The following is a 23922-nucleotide window of genomic DNA, read 5'->3' on the forward strand; positions in this document are numbered from 1 at the left end:
TGTCTCTGGAATACGACATGGTCCACTGCCTCCCCCTAGGAGCAGGAGGGCTTGATAAGGGCCTGCTGGCTGCATTGCATTAAGCTGCGAAAATATGAATTTGGAATGCAATCGATTCAGGGCATCGTTTGAATAGAATGGGAGGCAATTCAGAGTGGATTTATCAAGTACATGGAGATGTAATATTGGTAGGGGAGGTGGGATGCTGTCAGGCTGGCAAGCAGAGAGTACTTGTACAGGGTGACAAGAGCATCGTGGTGACAGGCTCTGTCAAGTGGTCATAATGGCATGCTGTCACTTTCCTGGGAAGACAGCACTGTGTGTTTGCGTGGGCGATGCACAAAAACACACATGCAAATATATGTGTGTTGGCTGCTATTAGAATTGACATTAACTCGTTTTTTTTTATACATAATTGGGCTTTTTGCATGCATAAAATTAAAAAGTTCAAACAGGGAGGGTTTGAGGTATGACAGCATAAATCTACAGTTATCATTAATGGGTTCAGGGAGAGAGAACACATTGTGCTGTTGTGTTCTCTCATTATGCAGCTGTATTAATCACAAGAGTTGCATTTTTTCTGTTCTCAATGTGGCCTTTAAGAGTGGCACCTTTGGTACCGTATTCAACAATAAACTTTGATTTCCATTGTGTGTAGGATTTGTGATGTTCTTATAAGTCACCTAATATCCTGTGCGTGCATGCCGGAGATGTCTGAATTCATAAACCATCAAAGGGTAATTGCCTATTATGTGTTGGACAAGCTTATTTGTGATTATCATCTGGTCAGGAATTGTATATATTGTGTAAAGACTTCCCTTTTGACAGACAGGAGTGAATACGTCAGCTGTAACAATGGAGTGTCACCTCTCTGCTCAGCCTACCTATACTGCCTTTAATATGGGATAAAAACCAAGCACATCTGGGTATCACTTTCATTGTATTAGCCAGCTGATCCCTGACATCAGTTTATGAGTCTGTAATCTTCTGCCTCACACAATAGCGGACTAAACCATTTAACCCCATTGGGAGGGGAGCCATGATACAGGAGAGAAAGCGAAACACGGCGCTTCGCTACAAAAGATCGTCTTGCCAGCTACAGCCTCTAAGCTCCCTAAGACTTGCCCTGGTTTGGGAGAATACACACACACACTCACACGCACATACAGGCCTCTACCCCTCCCCCTTCTTTTTTTCCATCTTTGTCTCTCTAGCGAATTCAATTTTGTCTTCTCCAAGCGACGGCTTAAATGCAGACAATCTTATCAGTGGCTGTGCAAGCAGTGAGGGACGTGATTGAAACACCCCTGAAGTATTTCCAATGCAGACAAACCTTTCAGGAGTCTTAATTGTGCGTGATTTTTTTTTTCTCTTTCGGTCAAACACACATGCACAAAGACACAAGCGTTAGCACACCTTCCCAACCTAGATCTCCAGCAGCCTCCTCACCCAGTTGTTTTGCTACACAGCAGCTTAGGACAATAATGCTCCATGACACCTGATCATAGCTTTAATGGAGAGATGGTGTTGTCAGGGGTTTAGTGTTTTGCTCCAGTTTATTTATTGGTTAGCTCATGGGGAAGAAAATACAATACAACAATATATCTTAAGCCAGCTGTAATACAAGAAAGGTGAATTGTGTCCTGTTGAATTGCTGCAAAAACAAACGAAATGTCTTTTTACAGCCACATTTTTACATAAATTCAGTTGTCTTTTGAGTGGTTATGGCTTGTTGTTTGAAATGGTGGCTAAGGTGGTGTCTGTTTTCCTCTAGTCATACATGGAGGACCACTTGAAGAACAAGAATCGTCTGGAGCGCGAGTGGGAGGCCCTGTGCTCCTACCAGGCAGAGCCCAGCGCCTGCAACGTGGGGCAGGGCGAGCAGAACTCCAAGAAGAACCGCTCAGACGCTGTGGTCGTATGTAAGTCCATGAAGCTTTTGTTTTTTTTTTTGTTGTGCGACTGTTCCCACCATAAACAAGCAGCATCACTGTAGTTGATGTGTTTGTGAATGGATGATTCAAAAAACTACATAAAACCCGTTGAGAAAAACTAGCCAATACCACACTAAAAATATGTTTCCAAACAAATAAACAGTAATACTACTATACCTAGATCCATTTTACCGTAAAACTAATCAACTCTTTGTGCTGAGAAAATTGTGTTGTTGTTTTTTTTTCAATGCAAAACTCAGATGAGGTTAAACAAAGGCAAAAGTTGGGCTATTGGCTAACTATATTATAATGTGGAGTTACTTAAGAAAAATCTCTTTTTTGGACTTGCATGATGTTATGTTTGTGGCCATCAAGTCCATGCAGTATTTTACTTTAACTACTTTAGCGTGTTAGTATGGACGGAGGTTATGTCTGAAATGGGACTAAAAGACTTGCTTTCATTTTAAAATGCTGTTTTTAAATGAAAACATGTGAGTGTGGAAATAGCCTATTGAGTTTTCAGCAAGTAAATGAATTTTAGTGTTGGTATTAGCTTACTCTAGCTAGCTACAGCTGGTGCATAAAGCCCCATAAAAATTATATCTGGGTATAAATTTGCCCATTTCTTCCACATCCATGGGCCTGTGGAGCAAGCGCACCAGCATTTCCTTTAACTGGGCTTACAGCCTGACCACTGGCTCACTCACATGAAGGACAGTTTATAATAAATCTGGATTCAGCTATTGGTAAATTTTACAATTTTTAGGACATATTGATTTAAATAAGGGCTATTTAAGTGCTATTACTGGGAAGTCGATGCAGCCTACCAAAAATAAACAACCAACCTGCTAATTTACAGATGTCTCTTTCACAATGTAAGTCTCTGGTCCCAATGGCATTATGTGATGGACCCGGAAGTTGTAATTACACAGTTTGGCCTCTATGTCTTACTCTGAGTCTCATGACAACTGGTGGGCTGCTTGGTTACATTTTATCACACCACCCCCACACAGTTCTGAAAAAGAAGAGTTTTTTTTTTTACTGTTAACTCATATTTATTATCATAAATAATACCTCAAGATGTTTTTTTAAACTTTGATTTCTGCTTATTTAGTCATGAGGTGGAAAAAAAAGATTTGAGGGTCCTTAATTTCTAGCAGACTACAGAGGTGGGTTTAAGTTCACTGGAGACAGATTATCTGAATCTTTCAACAGTTTCTCTTGTTTAAGAAAAAGAGGATTTTAAAGCTCACAGCTTACAGACTTCTTAAGCTAAAATATATTATTATTATTTCACTTGGAACATTCCTCATTGAAGGTGAAGCGATCCAAGACTTCAGAACAGTCTGTATGCATGATGAAAGTCTGGTGAAATTGCAGTGCCGCCTCTTTACTTAAATATTCCTCTGTTGCTGCTCAAAATTCTGTTGTTATTGTGTGGCGAGGAAGAAGAGTCAAGAAGTATCTTGATGAATTATGCATCTCCATTACAGACGATCATTCCAGGATCACCTTGAAAGGGGAGAATAACCACGGCAACTCAGATTACATCAACGCCAGTCCAATAGTGAGTATTGTTTATTCCTGTTGTGACTAATATCTGGTGTCTTAGACCTTTTTTTGTTTTTGTACCAGAAGCACCTGTTGTGATTTGACGTTGAGATAAAAGAAGTTTCAAAGGACTTGTCATTGATCCAAGTGCATTGATCTTTTTTTTTTTTTTTTAACTTTGTTCTCCATGCTAAAAGCCTCGAGTGGATTCGGTGTGTCTTGTTGAATCACACTGCTACTTTCAAAATGGCCGCTCCCTGGAGATACTTTTTTTCTTTCTCACTATAAAGAATTCTACATTATTTTTGACTAAACAAATGTATCCTACCTCAAAATCCAGAAAGACCTCAGTGTTGGAGAGGACTAAGTTTTTTTTTTTCCTCTAAACATTGCCAGTCATGATTTCCCCTGAGGCTGTTGAAAAGGGATTCCATCAAAGGGAACAGGAAACTATGCATTTCAAATACTGTGCCAAAATTTCTGAGGAGATAGATGAGGGGAGCACACACAGCTGCACTAAAAGCCTATTACTCCTCAGAAACAAACATTTATTCCTCCATTTTCTCTAATGGCATATTCATAGAGGTTTTTAGCTTATTTAAACACTGCGACATTTGCCATCTTGTAGAATAATATTATAAGAATGTAAATCAATCAGGGGCAGAGGAAAAGCTTGAAAAAACAACACATTGTTAGATTAAAAAGGGTTTAAAGTAAAGTTATTTGAGACTGTTTTGGTGCAGTAGAAAAAAAAAAGCATCTAGGAACACAAATGGATGTTGAAGATGGGTGAAGTAATGGCAGATGCAGTGGTGTGTGGATGAAAGGACAGTAATTACACCACAAAAGGGACCTCTGGCTGAGCCCAGCAAAACTGTGATAATTATGTCTGTCAATGCGGCTTCTTCCTCCTCATTAGCTTCAGGGGCAGTGGCCTACGAGTAAATAATCTGTCGCTTCTTTCTGGGAATCAGGGGTCAGAGAAGCAAAGGGAAGGAGCGATCTGAGCTCCCTGCAAAGCAGAGGGCGACACACACACACACACACACACACACACACACACACAGGAGCTCAGATAATGGTTAATGCTTGACCACAAAGGATGCAAGCGCTCCCAGATGCACGGCATCATTAGCAGCAGGAATGGTTCGAAGGAATGCACAAAATGTGGTCAAAGCATGGCTGTTTTTGTCTTGTCTGGCCTTTTTTTTTTTTTTTTTACAAAGTCAAACGCTGTGTGGCTTTTCCATTTCCCACCTGCTTTTGTTTTTTAAACTTTTCTAGGATGAGCTCAAGCCGGCATTTAGCTTCTCCGAGCTCTCTATCTTACGTAAACACGGGATCAAGGCGCTACAGCAAGGTGTTGAAAGTTGAGACGCTTCTCCGGGAACAGATATTTGTGTGAGCTATTTCAGTACAAGCTATTTTACTTCAAACCAAAGAGCACTTCTTTCCCTTTTTTTTTGTTGTAGTCTATCTTCTTCCCACAATGGCAAGAGGAGGACAGCTGAAACGCAGGACTACTCTTTCATGTTTGGGCTTTAGTATTCATGCAGGGATGTCAACACACAGCTACAGCATGTCTGTGTCCTTGAGATTGGCTAAATGGAGTGGCAGCACTAGCAATAGATTTTTTTTTTAACAAATCCACGAGAGGAATTTCAACAAGGAAGCATGAAGAGAAAATTGAACATCAGCGTTATACCTAATTGAAGTAGAACACTGGGTAATGAACATAATGTTTCCTCCATTTATGTGTCCTTTTGTGAAATTTCTTCAATAGAGATGCAGTCAAATTTTCATATTGCAGCCAGAGCTTGTGTAGGTGTATTGAAAGAACATTTTCAGTCATTCATGCTTCACTTCTGCCCCCCAACGATCATTTTGTTACTACCCACAACAATTAGTGACATCCTCCCTGACATCTGATAGACACTTGATTTAGGTAAAAAATGAGAACAAACAGATATAATCAAATCTGTACCTGCATCTTTAAATATTTTACTGCTATCGTGCCAAAAGTCCCTGAAATAATTGCATTAAGGATGATTTAACTGCAAGTGTCCCATTAAAATGAAAACTTTAAGAAAACCAACAAATTCTACTGAGCCCGACTCGTAATTAAATCACAGCTTGGAAGTAGATTTAAAAGCGAAAACAATTTCACATTTTTAATCCACCATAATGAAAATAAATTATGAAGACATGAACAGACGAGAAATTGATTTTTGATTTAAAATTTGGACTTAAGTTGTATGTTCGGTTTCATCAGCCGTTCAGAGCATTAAGAATTAATCCTGCTGTCGAGGTTATTAAAAACGAGGAGAGAAAATCATTATGGTAATATTAAAGCCATGAAGAATTGCTCCATATTTATTATCCTTTAAAGGGGTGAGTGTCAAGGTCCATGAGCTTGACAAATAAGTCAAAGAAAAACACAAAGAAATTAAATGAAAAACTTGATGTTTAGCTTCTAAGCTCATGTTCGCTGTCCTTGACAAGCTGGTCTTTGTTGTAAAAAAAAGAGAAAGACATTAAGGAAGTGGCTTATTTGCTGCATTTTTTCTCACATAAGACTATCTTTGGTATGTCTACCTTTTCATACTTAATGTATCCCTAAAAGTAGAAAAATGCAACACTTTGTGTGTGTCATCTATCTTTATGGTGCCATCATCAACAAAGCACTGATAATATAGAGCGAGCTGAAAGTTCAGTTCACACAGAATAAAATGAACAAGTTTCTGTTCTGAATTCACATTTTGAATTCTGAACTAAGTTCACAATCCCAACTTTTTACTAAGTAAAATCTAGTGATCATCATTCACTTGCAGACATTTCCCAAGACTGGTTGGGACTCGATGTGGTGTTTCAACTATGTTGGAATTATGGCTGACGTGTTTAGACTTGTTTTTTTTTTTTACAACCGACAGGCACAATATCTGTATAAATTTGAGATTTTTTCCATGAGAGTCTGTACCTGTTTGTTTATATAATCCTTGAAATTAACATGAAATTAACATTGGTCACAAACATATTTATTTTAAGCCAAACTGTTTCTTTTCTCTAAACCTTACCATGTGCCTTTGTTGCCTAAACCTAAGGATGGAACCTAAAAACAAAGGTTTTTTTTTTTTTACCTATGTTTTATCTGACTTTATTTTGAAAAAAGACAGTATGCATTTACCAAGCAGAAACTCTATTTCCTGTGAAAACAAGTTTATTTTGTAGACATAATGCATGTAACAATTGTAAATTGACACATCAACCAGTCAAAAACTTATGATTGAGGGGTACCTAGCTTGTCGTATTTTGACGTGTAGGGCCACTGACCATCTTTTGGTATTTTTGACGAGTTGGGTGTGAGAATGTGTTGACAAGCCATGCCGCTGATGTTCAATCAGCATGTTGGGTGCTGTAAATCTAAACTAGCATTGTTAAGAGATGCGAAAGTGAACTGCACTCACATTTAAGTGCACAACATGCAAACTGTTTCAGCGCACAAAAAATGAGCATGATGTTCATGTACAACAGTGCCCACTTGTTTCCTTTCCTGCAAAACACGTCAAAGTCACTCCACTGATGCATCTCGCACTCGAGGGTGTGCATAAAATTTCAATAAAATGTGATCATTGATTTTGGGGGGGCAACCCAGCCAACACCTACTCAATCAAATCTCAATCACATTCCTCAGATCAAGTCCCACATATCATTATGTCCCACCTGAACATTCAGCTCCTTCACATCAACAGCCTGCAGGCTTTTAAAGTCCCACCACTATATCATGTTTCCTGCAGAAACACTTCAAAGCATGACAGAAATTGAGATCTGAAAGCCATCTCATGAGGTCTTTGGCTTGAGTGCATTGTAATAAAGACTACATGACTTTACTAAAGCAGAAGTGAAAACATTCCTGAATGATGTTTTTCATTTTGAATATTCAAAGAATTGTAAGGGTTGGAAATTTCATTGATATAGGCAGCAAAGTCCAAGGTCTGTTCCAGTCTTTTTATGCAAACATGCTTAAATACAGATCGTTCTTTATGTGCTCGAAGCTCATATAGTGTGTAAAATAGTTTGTAGTTTTCTTTATATTCCAATTTAGTCTGATTAAACCCACTAGAAAATAGTCAGATCTGCAGGACATAAAGGAGGAAAAGAACAAAAATGACAAGCAGAGAGAGAGACTGAATCAGTGAACGAGAGAGAAATGTTTTCTGCTCTCATCCTCCGTCCAGATGGAGGCTTTGATGGAAGTCTTTTACCCAGACTGTATGTTTTCATCCGCCAGTCCCCGCCCAAACACTGTCTCACACTCTGCTCCCTCTCTCCCAGATGGACCATGACCCTCGCAACCCTACTTACATCTCCTCGCAGGGCCCACTTCCCTCCACTGTGGCGGACTTCTGGCAGGTAAAACTTGTCTCCATTCACTGTGGTCTTTCATCTTTTACCATCTTGTTTGTGCAGAGATGAGAGTGTGCAGGAATCATAACCGAGATTGTTTTGTGTGATTTAGCAACTCCTGTTTAATTCTAAAGTCTTCATCTTGGTGCAAGACATGTCTACATTTCTTTGGTGTTTAAGCAACGGTGGAATTTCTCAAAGTTGGATCAATTAATGTAGCCCCAGTTTGTGCTTGTCATGTGCTACCATCAAATTTAAGCATTGACTATGTAAAAATGGTCACTGTGATGTCACCCATTGTTTTGTGGACTCTGACTGCGAAGCCTTTAGTTTGGCATATTGTCTGTCGCCTTGTAGCTCGCTCTTGATTATGCACATCTTTAAGTCTTAATAAGATTGAAATGGGTGGGTTGTATAAAAAAGCATCCCCTGTACAGTTGCCATTTATAGAGAAATTAACTACGGAGACCATAACTGTTTTTTGTGCCAGGCTGTAAACGTGTTTATTTCTGCTGTAAAGTTGGGTGTTTTAACATGGGCGTGGATGGGGAATGACTTGTATCTGGAGCCAGCCTCAAGTGGCCATTTGACGAACTGCAGTTCATTTTTCAGCCCTGGAGGTTTCAGCTTGCAATTCAGTCACAAGACCAAAAATCAGTTGTCCTAAAAATATCAAGGTTATGTTGAAAAACCACCAAAGGTTGTTTGACAACACTTAGTGCTGTTCTGAGGGTATTTCCAGAATCCCCAAAGACTCTATTAATCATCAAGATAAAAAAATTAAATCCTATTGGTGCACAAAAAAATATATATTCGTAACCCTTCTCTCAAACTGCGATTGTATTTTCTATTCCACGTTACCAGAAACTTCATATATGTCAAACAATATTTGCTGTTAATGTCTGATTGCTGCAATTTGCGTCAAAATGGCACTCCTTCCTCTCTGAGTCATAACTCTGCAAGAGTGATACACACAGACATGATACACATATTTTTAGATTCAGTGTGACTCACTCTGTCCGAGGATGTTGTTATCTCCACTGTCCGTGGCAAATAAACTTCCATAAACCTGCTGGGAAATCATAAAGTAGACATTCATACAACTTCAGAACTTGCCTGAGGATCAGCACGGTTTTGTTAAGTATCAAAATGATTCAGTGACAGTTGTCTGTACATCCATGGCTACATTACAAAAGGAAACTATAAATAGTTAATTGAGGCATACTTTTTATGGTGCCAGTCTGCCAAAGTGTACACAAATATAGACCAAAAAAAAGCAGGGCTGAAGTTGTGGCCCACAACGTAATTCACTAAATCTATAGTAACAGTATACCAAAGATGCTCCATAACAAATAATGATGCATTAAAAGCTGTGCCAATAATGTGAAAAGTTACATTTCCTCTCTCCAAGTGGGTGTGGTGATATACTTTGTGATATAAAGTGATACAAAAAAGACGAAACAAGACAGACAATGCAACATAAAACTACATAAAAAGCACATCACACACGGAACATAATAAAAAGCTACATACACTAGTGTACAGCTGAATGCTTGACAAATTAAAAGTCAAGTTATAAAGTCTAGAGTTCAGGGTCAGTGGGTACAGAGTTGAGCAGCTTTTACCAGTCTTTTTAAGGAGGTTTTGAGAGTCCTGATAGAGCTGCAGCTCCTCACATCATCAGGCAGTGTTTCGCTGATTTGTAGCCTTTACAGAACAAAGTGATTGCCCGAAAGCAGTGCAATCAACGACCTCTAATCATATCACCTATTTACATCCCTCAAAGCATTATGGGGACTATAGTTCTCAAACATGGAACATGATTGTCCTTTACGTGGAGGTAATACAAAGAGTAACTGTATAATTTTTCAGGATTTTATGCTTGGCTCTGTCACTCAGTTGTAATGGTAGTACATGAGAGATACGAATCGGTGCTTCTAGTATTCCTACTCATCAATAAAACAGTGGCACTAGCTGAATATGTACTAGAAACCTGCAGCTTTTTCGGTTGTAAACAGTAGTCTAGTTATACCCCCTACCCCCAGGAGGTCTAATATTATTTGTGATAATGCTGATGTTTGCTCATATTTGCATTTTTCTCCCTGCTATTTGCATCCTTTCCCTTGTCCATAAATGTCAGACGACCCAGCTGTTAATCACTGGATATAGGCTATTGTAAAACATGTCGTATTGTGTGGAGGTATGCCTTAAATGATGCATGGTTGCCAAATGGCGTTCTTATGTCTTAATAGGACAGCACTGTCGTAATTAGTGGGCCCATCACCTCCATATGGTGAAGTAACTCTGCTAGCCGTGACCAGGATGTAGAAGTACAAAGCATAAATCGTGGCAGACCAGCTGGCCCTGCACTCTGCACTCTGTGTCTTGTACTGAATGGAGACTCGTTTCGAATCATTATGATAGTGCTGACTTTGTGTTAGGACAGACGTTGGCACCCGTGTGTGACCGTAGCAGGGCGGTACACCAACTTTAGTCTGGACTGGTTTAGTTCTAGACTTTGCTACTTATCAGTTCTGTCCTATTTGGTCAAATTAATAAAAAATAAAGAAAAAATCAGTACCTATTATCTAGAAAGGGTGCTTTAATTTACTGCATCAGCTCAGAAAGGTGCCCTGTTTGCTGTATTTAATTTGTAAATTTGAAAGTGCCTCAAATGAAACAGTTGATAATTATCTTTGTCTGCCAATTTTTTTCTGTGCCAGGTGAATAAATGCATATCCATTATCTAATGAAATGGTCTATTTAGCTATGAACTCAACTCTAAATCTTTCCCAATTAAGCAGAAAATTATGGAAAATTAGGCACAGATTGACTGACACAATGAACATCAGTTGTGTTTCTGTGAATAAGTAGTAGCCATTCATTATTCAATATGGTAAACCTTGGATTGTGGCAGGACGAGAAAAAAAAACACACTCTCTCCCCATTAAAAGTAAACAAACAGGGGAACACTGGCACTCTCATGCAAATGGACCATGCAGGAGGCAAATCTTTTTGCTCTGTCCTATCTAATCCACAGCAGCCCCAGGCAGCGCTCTGAAAGGCGGCTCTGCTCTAATCCTCCACTCCTCATTCCTCCATCCCTTCATCCTTCACTCCTCCATCCACCTCCCCTCCCTCCCTTCATCCCTGGCTATTACCTTAGCTCTGCTGGGCCTTGCTTTCCTGCTCACTTCACCACAGAATTCAGTGCAAAAAAAAGCCAATCAGAGTTCACAGAGCAGCACATTTTCAGGGTGTCTGCAGGTCCTTAAAAAGTCCTAAAAAGTCTTAAATTCAGTTTTCTAATATAAGGCTTCAAGAGTCATTAAATAGTCTTAAATTTGAATTTGTGTGGTCTTAACTGCCACAAACATTTTATTTCATTTCATCTACAAATCTTTAAATTCTCAAAATGAGTTTAGCTCCTCTGTGTGAAAGTTCACATCTCTGATACAGATTTTTAAACCTAAACACCTGATGCTTTATCCTTGCACTTAAATATTTTCAAAATTTAGACTATCCTAACTTACTCTAAGAATCATATTTCTAAATAAAACCTACCTCTGCACAGAACCACAAATATACTACTTACCTTTACACTTTTATTGGACAAGAAAAAGATGATTTGTGAAAAAAATCACTGTCAAGACAATTTTCTGACAAAAATTATCTTGAGGATTAAATTTAAGTGTATTCATTCCTCCCTTCATTACACAACCTTTAGGTGAGCACAAATTCAATCACAGACATTCATGAAACAAGCTTTCATATGACCTTTCACATGAAAAACATAAAACAGGCTTTAAAAGCCCTTTTAATGTGTCTAAAATATCACAATTTAATCTCAAATAGCTATTTTATATTGGTATGACATCAACAAACTTCTCCTTCAAACAACTGCATTTATTCAAGTGTCTTGCCAAAAACTACATTTTATAAGATTACACTGAACGCATCATGACACATTATAATTAACCTTCGCCCAATACTCATTTTTACTACATAAAACTAGAAAGCATCATAATGTAACTTAATGTAACCTCCATCAGCAGTTAGTTCTGGCTGACGGCTGCTAACAGTTTGCATTGGCTAGTTTTCCTCTGGCCGAGTTTTACGGCAATTTGTTGTTCACAATGTAGCTTTATCAGGTCAACAACATCCTGTAATGCATCAATAGTAAGTTTACTGTGTCTTTTTGTCCTGACAGCTTCCCTGTGAAGGTATCCGTTTGCCCCAGACTAATTTTCTATTGTTAACGGGTCAATCTGGATCCCTGCTTTTTAGCCTGTGCAAAACTAACGTGACACGATCGAAAAACTTTGGCCGCTGCCATCCGTAAATTTCATCTTATTTGCCGATAGGCCGATAGCAGTCAACAAGGCGAATATTATAATACCGGTGTGCAGTCAATAAATCAGTGCATCCTTATCAAAAACACTGATTTATCCATACATAGCAACTGTGAATATTTGAAACAGTTTCAGTATTAATTTTACTCAGTATGGTACACTGGCACAGGCTGCACTTTGTCACCTTCTCTAATTATTAATGTTTACTGCACTCATTCTGCTGTTCTTTGCTACCTGAAAGACGAGAGGCTGTCGTTGCTTTTTTTACCTTCTTATATTTATTTTTTAATAATAGTTTAAAAATTTATGCCCTCAATGTCAGTTTTTCCTTGTGGTATCAACATGGCTATGTAGTATTGATATTGTTCAAGGTATTGTATTGAAGTTAGAAATTCTGGTATAGTGACAGCACTGTTTAGCACATTTTAAAAAATGATGTCAGGCTCTTCACTAGAATACACCTTCTCCTCACTACTTACAAATATTTGCCAAACCTTACCAGACTAAATGAATATTCCTCCACATTATCACCTTGCCTAATCTCATCACATCCTGGCACAGTTGGCACAGTTGGCGTGTAATGTGTCCACTGGGCTGGATCACAGAAGCTTGTGATTAGTGTATAGTCAAGGCCATTGTGTTTTTATAGCAATCATAAAAGCCGCGTTTCCTCCTCATTTTCCTAATGGCTGCCGTGGGCCCTGTATTTTTTTTTTTCTGTCCCAAGGACACATTAGATTGTGATAAGATGAAATAGAGCAGCAGCTCAGTAGATGTTGTGATCTCACTCAGACGGCTGAGAGAGGGCGACACATGACGCGCCCTCCTGCCGCTCGACCCAACATTTATCATTTGACGCACACAGAGAGGTGACATTTATTCATACTTCCTGGACCAAGATTAAGAAATCAATTTCACTCTAATACGAGGGTGCTATGTAATGCTAATGTACAATAAGCTGCTCCCAGTGGCACATTCAGCTCCATGTTAGTGCCGTACAGATGAGTGTGGAAGGGTTGTTGTGTCTGAGGGATGTCTGACACCTTTTTCCTCTGGTGTTTAGATGGTGTGGGAGAGCGGCTGCGTCGTCATCGTAATGTTGACCCCGCTTTCTGAAAATGGAGTGAAGCAGTGTCATCACTACTGGCCCGACGAAGGATCTGACGTCTACCACATCTACGAGGTATGTTAGTGAGAGATTAGATACAAGATTTAAAGCTCTAATGCTGAAGAATCTGTTCACCCAAATTACAGAAAAACTATTTTAGTAGTCTTGCTATGCAAATAGTTTTGATTTTATGTGCTGAGGTTTTGAGTTTTCTGTCTAAGAATTCAAAGGTAACTCATCACTGTGAACAGCTTTCAGTGAAATTACTTTTTTTCCAAATAAAATAGCCCCTAATAAAGCCTTTGAGTAGTAAGGACACTGATTTTTCAATAGTATGTCAGTAGCTTTATATCTATAACACTCTCTAAGAGCAGAACGTCACTTGCCTGTGTCCAGACCTTGGAATACGCCTACTCCACTAAGTTGACTGAAGTTAGAAATAGAGTATAACGAGTTCTGTCTAATGTCAAGCAAAACTAAAGTGTTTCACAAAAGAAACACGTTAATTTAAGGAGGTTAAAGAACCATAAAATAGAAATAAAATCTAGACAGGGAAATTATATGAACATGTATTGCTGTTTGAGTTTCTTAAATGTCATTTTTACTAATTTTGGGCTCCACAAAGGCAAATCACTAACTGATTTTATCCCAGAAGTCAGAGAATTCCCAGAAAAAAAACATTTGTATTCAACGAAGTTGAAACAGCAAATAAGCTTTTGAAGAAAACATAATGCTGAGCATATTACACAAAATGTTCATTGACATTGTATTTCATTTGTTTTCTTCCAAAATGTGCAATATTGCAATACACTATCCACTACTACAGCGCAGTTTTTGTTTATTACCTTTTTGTCAACATTTAACCAAAATCACGATCTTTCCCTAACCTTAACCGAGTGCTTTTGTTGCCTAAATTAACCACAGACAGGAGTCTGGACGCAAACTCCAGATTCTGTCGTCACAGTCCTGTACACCACAATGTAATGAGTGCAGTTTAGTAACATACAAACGTAATTTATAGGAAATGGGGTTGCATAGGGGAAGAAAAATCTCAAAATCTCAAAATGTCTCCAAACCTTAGTATGGCTCTCAAAAGGGACATCTCTAAATCTCTGTGTTGATGCTCCTCTTCAAACAGCCCATTTATCTACAAGACTCCACCCAGTTCCTCCATTGCACTCATAAACATATCGAAATCATAGAGTATGAGAGCCCGCCCTCAATAATAAACACATGGTTAAATCAACACCTCTCTGACAGAGTCAATAAGAACTGCAACCTACTAGACTGTTCTAGGTGTTTTATGATTTGCCTTTACACACTCAAGTCATTATATCCACATTACTAATCATTATTTATCAAAAATCTAGAAAAAAAATCAGTATTAAAGTATTTTGTCAAAAATATTTGATTTTCTCCATATTGCCCAGCCCTACGAGGAGTTTGTATGAAAATATGATGTTTATAATTTGGGTGAAACATCGCTTTAAAGCATTTATTATGAATCCTAGCTGGTGTGAAGCTGTAAGTAATTGACTGAACGCCCTTCTTTTTCTACATTTAGGTCAACTTGGTGTCGGAGCATATCTGGTGTGAGGACTTCCTGGTACGCAGCTTCTACCTGAAAAACCTGCAAACCAACGAGACACGCACCGTCACGCAGTTCCACTTCCTGTCCTGGATGGACCGCGGGATCCCCACCTCGGCCAGGACCCTGTTAGACTTCCGCAGGTAGAGTAAAGATCCTGCCGGTTGGCCTCAGACTCTGGCGCTCAGCAGATTTCAAACAGATTTCCACCTTTACAAACTGGCCTTTATCCTAAACTTGTTCTTAATCATCTTCCCTGATATTCTGTATTCTGTCAGCGCCTCTCTGGTCCGTCTCCCTTTTGCCCCTCTGCCTTTTGGTGTCCTAGAGAATGGTTGTTCTAATAAGGACTGTGTTTCTGTACTACTATCCCTTTCATCCTGGGCCTATTTCCCTCACCTCCCTCCAGCACATGTGATGCAGCAAATTAACAGCCCCGCACTGCCTGGCTTGGCTTGGGAAGAAAAGAAAAGGAAAAAAAAAAACCCACCTAATTCAAACACCCAATTAAATGAGAGCTGTCTCACTAAAAACATGGGAGAGGGGGGAAGCTAGTGACTGAATAACCTCACTCTGTTCTCCATATAATGTGTTCTGGCAGAAGAGCTGCAATAGCTCCTCTGAGAGAATCCAGAGGGATAGGAAAAGCCCTCCAAATGAGAAAAGATGCATCTGATTTGTGGATGGAAGTCTGTCCCTCTGGTTTGTAATGCAGATGAGAGAAAAAAAGGATGTGCAGTGTTATCATGTCATCCTTCCCTGACAGTTCTTTTTTTTTTTTTTTTTCAAATTAAACCGGGTGTAGCTTGCAGTTTATTTATGACATTGGTGTGCAGGTTTGAGCTGTGTTTTGATTACACACATAAGTTTTCCTTTGCTGTCGAGGTCTCCCTAACGACCAGATTGCCTTGATGAAACTCCATTAATGCTGCTGTAGGTTATTGGGAATCTAAAGCTCTCTGATTGCGTGACTCAGAGGTCTCAGATCCTCAGTCTTACGGACACACTCACGGTTTTTCATGGTTTCGGCCAACTTGGTATTTTGCGGTTGCCAGTGTCATTTTTGTGATGTTGCAGCTAGTAATATGAGCCCAGTTGCATAGTCACAAAAGTGATCATTGGAAACTGTGTCTCCTCCTCAGCCAGGCCTGTGCACAAACTGTCTTTCTCTCACTCCTGACTCTCTGTCTTCCCTCTCCTCCTCTCACTGCTCCTTCCTCTGGCTTGCATGGGGAATCCAACCATCTCTGTATGCTCTGTAACTAAGGACATATCCAGATTTCTATGATATATACACACTTAAAATGCAAAATATATACATGTGATGTTGTGAAAACAGAGAATTAAAAACAAAATACAAAAAAAGATATCAAGTTGAAAATATCCCTCCTGCAAAATAAGCAGTATTGCTGACAGTTTTATCGCATTTTATTTTTTAGCTATATTCAGTGCATGTATTTAAAAATGAAGCCAAGCTCAAAGGTCATATTGACATTAAATAAACACATCTTACCTTTGAAATGCAAGTTCTCATGGACATAGGTGCTTTTTAGAGGGGACACGTCCCCTTCAATATTTAGAATGTGTATTTTTTTCCCCCAAATGAAGACATAAAGGTAGCCTAGGACTTTTATTTTGATGTAATTAAAGGCATTTACACCATAACTTGATGCATAAAAGGCACACATTTGAGCAGAATAATTGAGCAGAATGCAGGAAATTAAGTTTAATGAACCCCTAAACCCCCTGCTTTTTTAATGGTGCATCCTCACCCCACCATGAGCCCTCAATATTAAAACAAAACCTATGCCCATGCATATGGAAAATGCAATAACAACTGTAGTTTATCAGGTTCATATACATATATATATATATAAGATACAAAATAAATAAACTAATATAACATTTATATGAATATGATGTATTTTAGTATATTTAGCAATTTAAAATATAATTATAAGCTTCAACTTAATATTATTACTATAAGCAGTAGTAAAGGTATTTTAGTAGGTATTTTAGCTATAAATTGACACATTGATTTATATTGTTTTGTATGCATGCAGTGTGCTGTATGTTATATTTATGGGTTTATTTGCATATTTCTAATAATAAGAAATTATTATTTTTTTAAGAAGTAACATAAAACACCAGACAGACTGGATAAACTGGGGATGTGATGAGACATCCAGACATTTATTTGTCATTTTGTCGCTGAAAGGTGAAAAACGAGGGACATGGAGAGACGCGGAAGCTCTCAGTGTGGTCAGTTTCCATGGTAACAGTAGGGTGTGAAAAGGCTTGTTGGCCTTCACCGCGCCTGTGGTGTATAACATTCATAATTGGCTGGGGTTAATGCGTCGGCGGTCGGCAATCACAGCATCACACCGCCACGTCCATCACCCCCACATGTCAAAATAATGCGGTTTGAAACGATGCTCGGTTTATTTACGTGTTGCGACACTGATTCATTCCTCCGTCCTCGAATTAAAGTGATTGATTGACAGCAGGGATGCATCTCGCAGGACTCTGTGTGCTCTTTTTATTGTTGCAGACCACAGAAGTCCCTCATGAGTCACACTTGCTTTAATTATCACTGTTATTATTAAGAAAAATAATCTTGTTTCCAGAGTGGAAGACTGTGCTTTAAGAAAACTTGCCATCAATCTTGCAATAACATCCAATTTTCTCTTTTTTTTTTTATTTCAGAAAGGTTAACAAGTGCTACCGGGGTCGATCTTGCCCGATAATTGTTCACTGCAGGCAAGTATAACTCTTTGAACCTTGTGACAGTGGCTGACCCTGCTGCATTGGGATAACATTGTTTGTCGGGTGTTGGAGGGGTAGAGGCTGTTTATTTTAAACCCGCTCAGTCCATTTACTCTCTCTGGGTCCACTGGAGCCGCTGTTTATTCCACTGGCTGTGTCTTTATGGAAATACTGTGGCACAAAGACAGCCAAAGACGCTTCTATTTCCCATTTGGTCGAGGTAGTTAACTGGCCTTGATTGGTTTGTATTAAACACCAGGTATCTGTCTGACCACTTTTAATAGTCACATCCTGTTAAGTCATGCGTGGGGGGGGCAGAGGGGGAGCAGCAGCCGGCTCTCTCTGAGGGAGCTGCATGAACTGAGTGTCTAGCAGTGGATTAATGAAGCAGTGGTGCTCAGGCCGCTCTCTCCTGTTTTATTGGCCTTGCCTTTATTAGAGAGATGTGCACGCCTTGTTTGCAATTAACATGCAGAGCCGTTGAATGGCCGGCGGGCACAAAGGGAGGCTTTTCATAAGACTATCTCTGGAGTAATGGAAAAGCAAGGCTCTCCAAAAGCTGTTCTCGAACCGCCCCTGGCCTCTCAACCTCTCCTCTGCTCCTGAGGTGCATTCATTTAAAAGCCTTTGTCCCCAGTGTGCCTCAGAAACCATTCCCCCTCTCCCCAATAGCCGAGCAAGTCTCAAGACCACACATGCACTCGTGTGCAAAGCTTTAACATAATCACATTTATTGGAACATCAAATATTCAGATCTGTGCAGGTATTTTTATAATAATATCAGGGATTATTTTTGACGTTTTGCTATTTAAGTATTCTTTTTTATCCAGTTTTGGGCAGATGGAGCAGTGTGTGTCTATGTGCATGGACTAATTTGGGTTTAAACATACTCGACAGTCTCAGCAGATGCAGATGTAAATGAGCAATTTGTTTCCTTATAAGAAAAACACTGAGATTAAAGCTTTACTCTGCCACCTTAATGATCTCCATCTCTTCCTCTCTCTCTGACTCTCTGCAGTGACGGAGCTGGCAGGAGTGGGACTTACATTCTGATTGACATGGTCCTCAATAGGATGGCTAAAGGTAACGATCAATGGCTTCCCTTTCACTCTTTCTGCTCGCGTTCAAGTGTTGCCCTGGCAACGCCAAAGCCTCTCATTTTCCACAGAGGGTCTTGGGGATGCATTAGAGGGTGACTTTTTCTGAGGCCTGGAGAGGCAGTGAAGACAGAGGCAGACGTGGAGGCGAGCTGGGAGGAGTGGAACAAAGAGAAAAGGAAAAAAAAATGAAAATCCACATTACTAATTATCTATTTAAGCCACCGTCACGCCATATTGACCTGCAACACAACTGCAACATGAATATAGATAGCGCATGCATGGAAATGAAATGTTTAAAGGGGGTATCAGAATTTGCAAACTGTTAGTTTGAATCAATATTTAATATTTAATGGGTTTGTTTATTATTATTATTATTATTATTATTATTATTATTATTATTATTATTATTATTATTTATTATTCATCTGTATAGTTTGCACCTTACTCTCACCTTTTGTGAATGTTTTTCTCCTTTTAAAAAAATAGGCGCGGTAGCTTTATTCGTATGGCACATTTCATACATCTTGGCAGTCACAAGTGCTTTACAGAGCATGAAATATATATAACATAATAAAGGACACAATATATTATAGGAAAGAGTAACGGCAAAACATATAAGAGGTAAAATTATTTCTAAATGATTAACAATCATAAAAAAGAAATCACCATTACAGATAGCCAAAAGACAAGAGGTGCAAAGTTGAAAATATTATTTAACCCTTTGAAACCAGAGCAAATTGGCTTGAATTCAATTACAAAAAAAAATTATTAAGAATGGTCAATGGTAACTTCAGGAAAATGACCCACAATTTAGCCAAAAAAAAAATTAAAAATAAATATGGAAAAAAACATAATTAAAAGAATTAGGTAAGCCAATAGCAAAATGGAACACTTCTTGTCAAATTGCTCCTTGGCCCTGCAATTTGCAGGGTTCGAATTGTTCTGAACGCAGCAAAAGAAAAGTCACGTGGATCCAGGTTTCAATGGGTTAAAATGCTTTAAAATCAAGTTTAAAAGTTTGCAGTCATCACAGGATGATGTAGGCAGTGTTACAAACAAAAATCTGGAAGGCTATTTCAGGTTGTATGATAACAAAACGCTGCTTCACCATTTTTTGTTCCAACTCTTGGGACGGTAAGTAGGCCGGCCCCAAATGTCCGAAGAGTCCTAGAAGCTTCATATGTCTCAAACAAAATATTAACTAAATTGTCTGAGATTTAAAAATCTGGACGCCCAGGTGCTTTTTTTTTTTTATTTTTAGCAATTTTGAGTTGGCCCCAGGTTAACGTTGTATAATCAAAAAACACAGTTAAGGAAAGAAGTCTGCAATTGGCCACAAATCACAGCTACCTGGCGCCATTACGGCCGTCTACTGAAGAAATCATTACCCACAAGTCTAAATAAATGGGTAAGAAAAGCTACCTTTGTGTTGTGGGTGTATCATTACATGTAAAACGGGATTGGTTTGATTTGTCTCTAAATTTTAGGTTCCTGTGACAGGGCAAACTCATGTTTTTAGCTGAATCTCCACCACACCAAAGCAGTTTCTGAATAAGAATAAGTTTGACTGAATATATTTTTGTATTCAAGTTTTACATACAAACACATTTTGATATCTATTGTTGCTGGGTTCTTCCAAAGCAGCCTTACGTCACGTTAAAGCCCTCCATAGCTCAGTCTGCCCTCTGCTCTTTGCCCTTTGACCCCTGCCCTTTCCCCTCACCCTCCGCATGCCCTCCTCCTGCGGTCCCAGCCCGTCAGAGCAGGTTAGGAGGACGGCCACCTCTGATGCGTACCGTCCCTTCACTTTCTGTAAAACAGTAATAAGACTGACCCGTCCTGATGGAGTTCATCCGGATCAGCAACAAATGTGCTGTTGAGCACGATGATGAAAGGTGCCACCCGGTCTCTTTTTAACCTTTTGTTTCCTGCTCCAGAATCGAATGTATAAAATGGACATAATCTCACTCTCCAATGCTTTTTTTCTCTTTGGTTTGAAGAGCCTCTCTTCAGCTTAACTTTGGAATCCAGCCCTTCTGAGACATGAAAGTCTTGTCGGGAGCACTCGAGTACTTTGAGTACTAAGTCCAGCTGCATTAAATCCCTCTTTTTTACTCCCCACCCTAACCACACACACACATACACACACATACACACATACATTTTCACTCTTGCTCTATCTCTTTTGCTTCCTTTCTCTGCTTCACTTTCAGAAACATCTTGAGAGTTCAGGGGCTCTCTGCGGTTTTTCGCCCTCCTTCTCAGTCAGTTTTCTCAAATGAGCTCTGGCTTGTTGCTTGAAATCCATAAATCTGAAAGAAGAATACGATTTCCAGATTAACATCAGACACTTTTCAAAGCCAAAACAGACTTAACTCAACAGCAGCTGATCACTGTTGAAGGCGAGCAACTGTTGCATAGGTTAATCATCAGTATGGCTGCTGCTAAGGCAATAAATCATTTTAATTAGAGTTTGTTGAGCTTCACATTCACACTTACATGCAAACACACACACACACACACACACACACACACACACTCAGATAGTGTTGTATCAAAACGCTGCTTGCAGACTTTATAGTTGCACACAATCTAAACCAATTTTTGAACACGATTCTCACAGAGAAGCCGGCGCTTAACGTTTTTGAATGCATTATTGCACATTTCCCAGACCCCAAAAATATCCTCTTGCATATTTTATCGAGAAACAGTCTGTGGCTCTCGTCCAAGTCTTTCGAGGGATGAATGTAATAATTTTCAATCGCTGCGCTGTTCCAAAGGGAGCCCAGTATAAAGAGAGATTGACAGATGTGAGCTGGATTACTCCGCTGCTTTGAACTCAGTCCAATTTTCGGTCTGTTGCAGGTGCTAAAGAGATTGATATTGCCGCTACCCTGGAGCACTTGAGAGACCAGAGAGCTGGCATGGTCCAGACAAAGGTAAGGTCCCCGGCTTTGAGTTAGAGAGGTGGGGGAGACGCGGGGGGAGGAGGAGGAGGAGGGGAGCAGTGAGGGAGGAGGGGTTGCAGTCATTCAAACAGACGATTGTCTACTTCATGTGCACAGGATCAGGGGAAATGATGTGGTAATTGATAACTGCAGCAGGATTAGAAAAACATTGTCTTGGAAGATAATAACTCTCTGTTCCACATTTATCACAAGACGCAGGGAGACTGACCAAGATCTGCTGTTACTGAAATATTTTGTCCATGAAACTGCAGCATTTTAAGACTTTTTCTTTATTTCTTTCACTTAAACGAATAATATAAACATACATCACTAACCCTAAGGTTGAAATCGCGGTTTGATAAAATATGGTGTCAATTGTTAAATCAATCAAAGCAAGCAAAATGGTTTTGTTTCAACATTTGGAGGGACGCAAATTAATGTGATTCATTTTTGGGGTCCTTCCCTAAGAAATTTTGAGCAGCAAACACTTCATTCTCTACATACTGGTGAATTTTTCTGAACCAATTTATGGTGAAAATGTCATTGTGCTTCCTGATTCAAGCATGCATAGTTCTGTTGAAATTTAGTAGTATATAAAATTTGATTTTTAGAACACAGATTTCATATCCGTTTATTGTACTTTGACATTAAAACCTATATGCACAACAGTGTAGGTTTTTCTTCCAACATTTAAAGGGACACATGTTAAGCGTGGGGTGTAGAGGTCCTCCGACACTTCATTTCCTGCAATCTGGTGGCTTTTTCTGCATCAATTTATGATGGAAATGTTATGCTACCTACTGATTCAACTGTTCATAGTTGATTTTTCTTCTTTCCATTTTATGGCGCATTGCAACAATTGTTTTTGAGGTTGCATACTGCCTCCAAATACTTTACTAGAGGCATCCTTGCATCCACGAGTCAAAATGACAGCTGTGAACTGCATTAACATGCACGAAGGCATAGTTTTGTATTAAATTTGTGGGGGAAAACATATGAAACGTATGGTTTGGGGTCCCCTAAAGATTTTGAGCACTTAATTTCCTACATTTTGCTGAATCTTTATGCACCATTTTGTACCTTTTCTACATCACTTTGTGGTGTAAATGTCTTTATTTTTGTCAAAATGAAAGTCCTTGCTACTTTAATGTTTTTTTGGGGGAGATCGTGTACCCCCCCCCCCCCCCCCCCCCAAAAAAAAAGCTATGCCCATCAAGGATTAAGCAGATTCAAGCAGGTTCAACTAGGGAGTGTTGTAATCATTGATTAGTCTCAAAGTCTATAAAAAAATAAATAAAAATGTTTTTAAAGTCCATCGTGATATGTCAGGGGCAAAATATAATGACTTCAGATGTCTTATTTTGTTTGACCAACACTCTAAAACAAAAACAGATTTTGTTTTATATCAAAGAAAGGGTGCAAATCCTCACATTGAGAAGGTAGAACAAACCGATGTTTGGATTTGCTAGAAAACGACTGAGACAATAAATCAAATATCAAACATGCTGTTTAACATTTTCTTTATCTTTTACTTCCATTTCATCTTTGTACATTTTACCAGTCTGGCACTGCAGATTTTATACTCCTGTCTAATCTAATAAAACGCTGCTCCTGAAATTCTCACAGCAGGCGCTCCACCTCACAACGTTTTGGGAAATAGTTTAGGGTGTGTGCAAAGCATTTCCTCTCATCCACTAATGCACATAACAGGTAGGAAGTCTCTTTTGTTTCTCTCTTATAATTGGAAGGAATAATAATAATAATAAAGGCGAGGCTCATGCAGCAGTGGGTGATAAATATATTTATGCTTGCTAACAGACTCCAGTGTTCCTCGATGGTTCATTAATGCTGCTTTTACAGCCCTGCTGTATTCAGCACGGAGAAGCTTTTCAAGCACTCTCTCTTTTTCTTTCTCTGACAAGTCTAAGTGAAATTATATTGGAATATTGTTGATTCCACTTTGTGGCGTCATGCTGGGTCTACACAGAAATTAGATTGTAATGAGGTATGAAATTTAGTGTTAGGATTGGACAACCAATTATCTGTTGTTTTTTTTCTCCTTCATAATGTTGCCACTTTTTGGTTAGACCTCACCAAAAAAAAAGAACATTTATTTCTCTTCTTTTTCTGTTTCCTGCTTTTGACAGACATCAACATGCAGTAATTACAGC

The 23922-nt window shown here is 39.1% G+C and overlaps 1 protein-coding gene across 1 annotated transcript in view; it reads left to right on the forward strand.

Annotated features, from left to right (window-relative positions):
• Window positions 1-23922, forward strand: part of ptprn2 (protein tyrosine phosphatase receptor type N2) — a 147652-nt gene that overhangs the window by 122183 nt on the left and 1547 nt on the right. The window contains exons 14-21 of the mRNA XM_042510638.1: window positions 1775-1922; window positions 3428-3501; window positions 7818-7895; window positions 13305-13424; window positions 14914-15080; window positions 17644-17697; window positions 18722-18786; window positions 21669-21742. Coding sequence (XP_042366572.1) covers window positions 1775-1922; window positions 3428-3501; window positions 7818-7895; window positions 13305-13424; window positions 14914-15080; window positions 17644-17697; window positions 18722-18786; window positions 21669-21742 — 780 coding nt within the window. The remainder of the gene's footprint in view (window positions 1-1774; window positions 1923-3427; window positions 3502-7817; window positions 7896-13304; window positions 13425-14913; window positions 15081-17643; window positions 17698-18721; window positions 18787-21668; window positions 21743-23922) is intronic.

The sequence above is a fragment of the Plectropomus leopardus genome, chromosome 21 (assembly GCF_008729295.1).
Source record: "Plectropomus leopardus isolate mb chromosome 21, YSFRI_Pleo_2.0, whole genome shotgun sequence".
NCBI lineage: Eukaryota > Metazoa > Chordata > Actinopteri > Perciformes > Serranidae > Plectropomus > Plectropomus leopardus.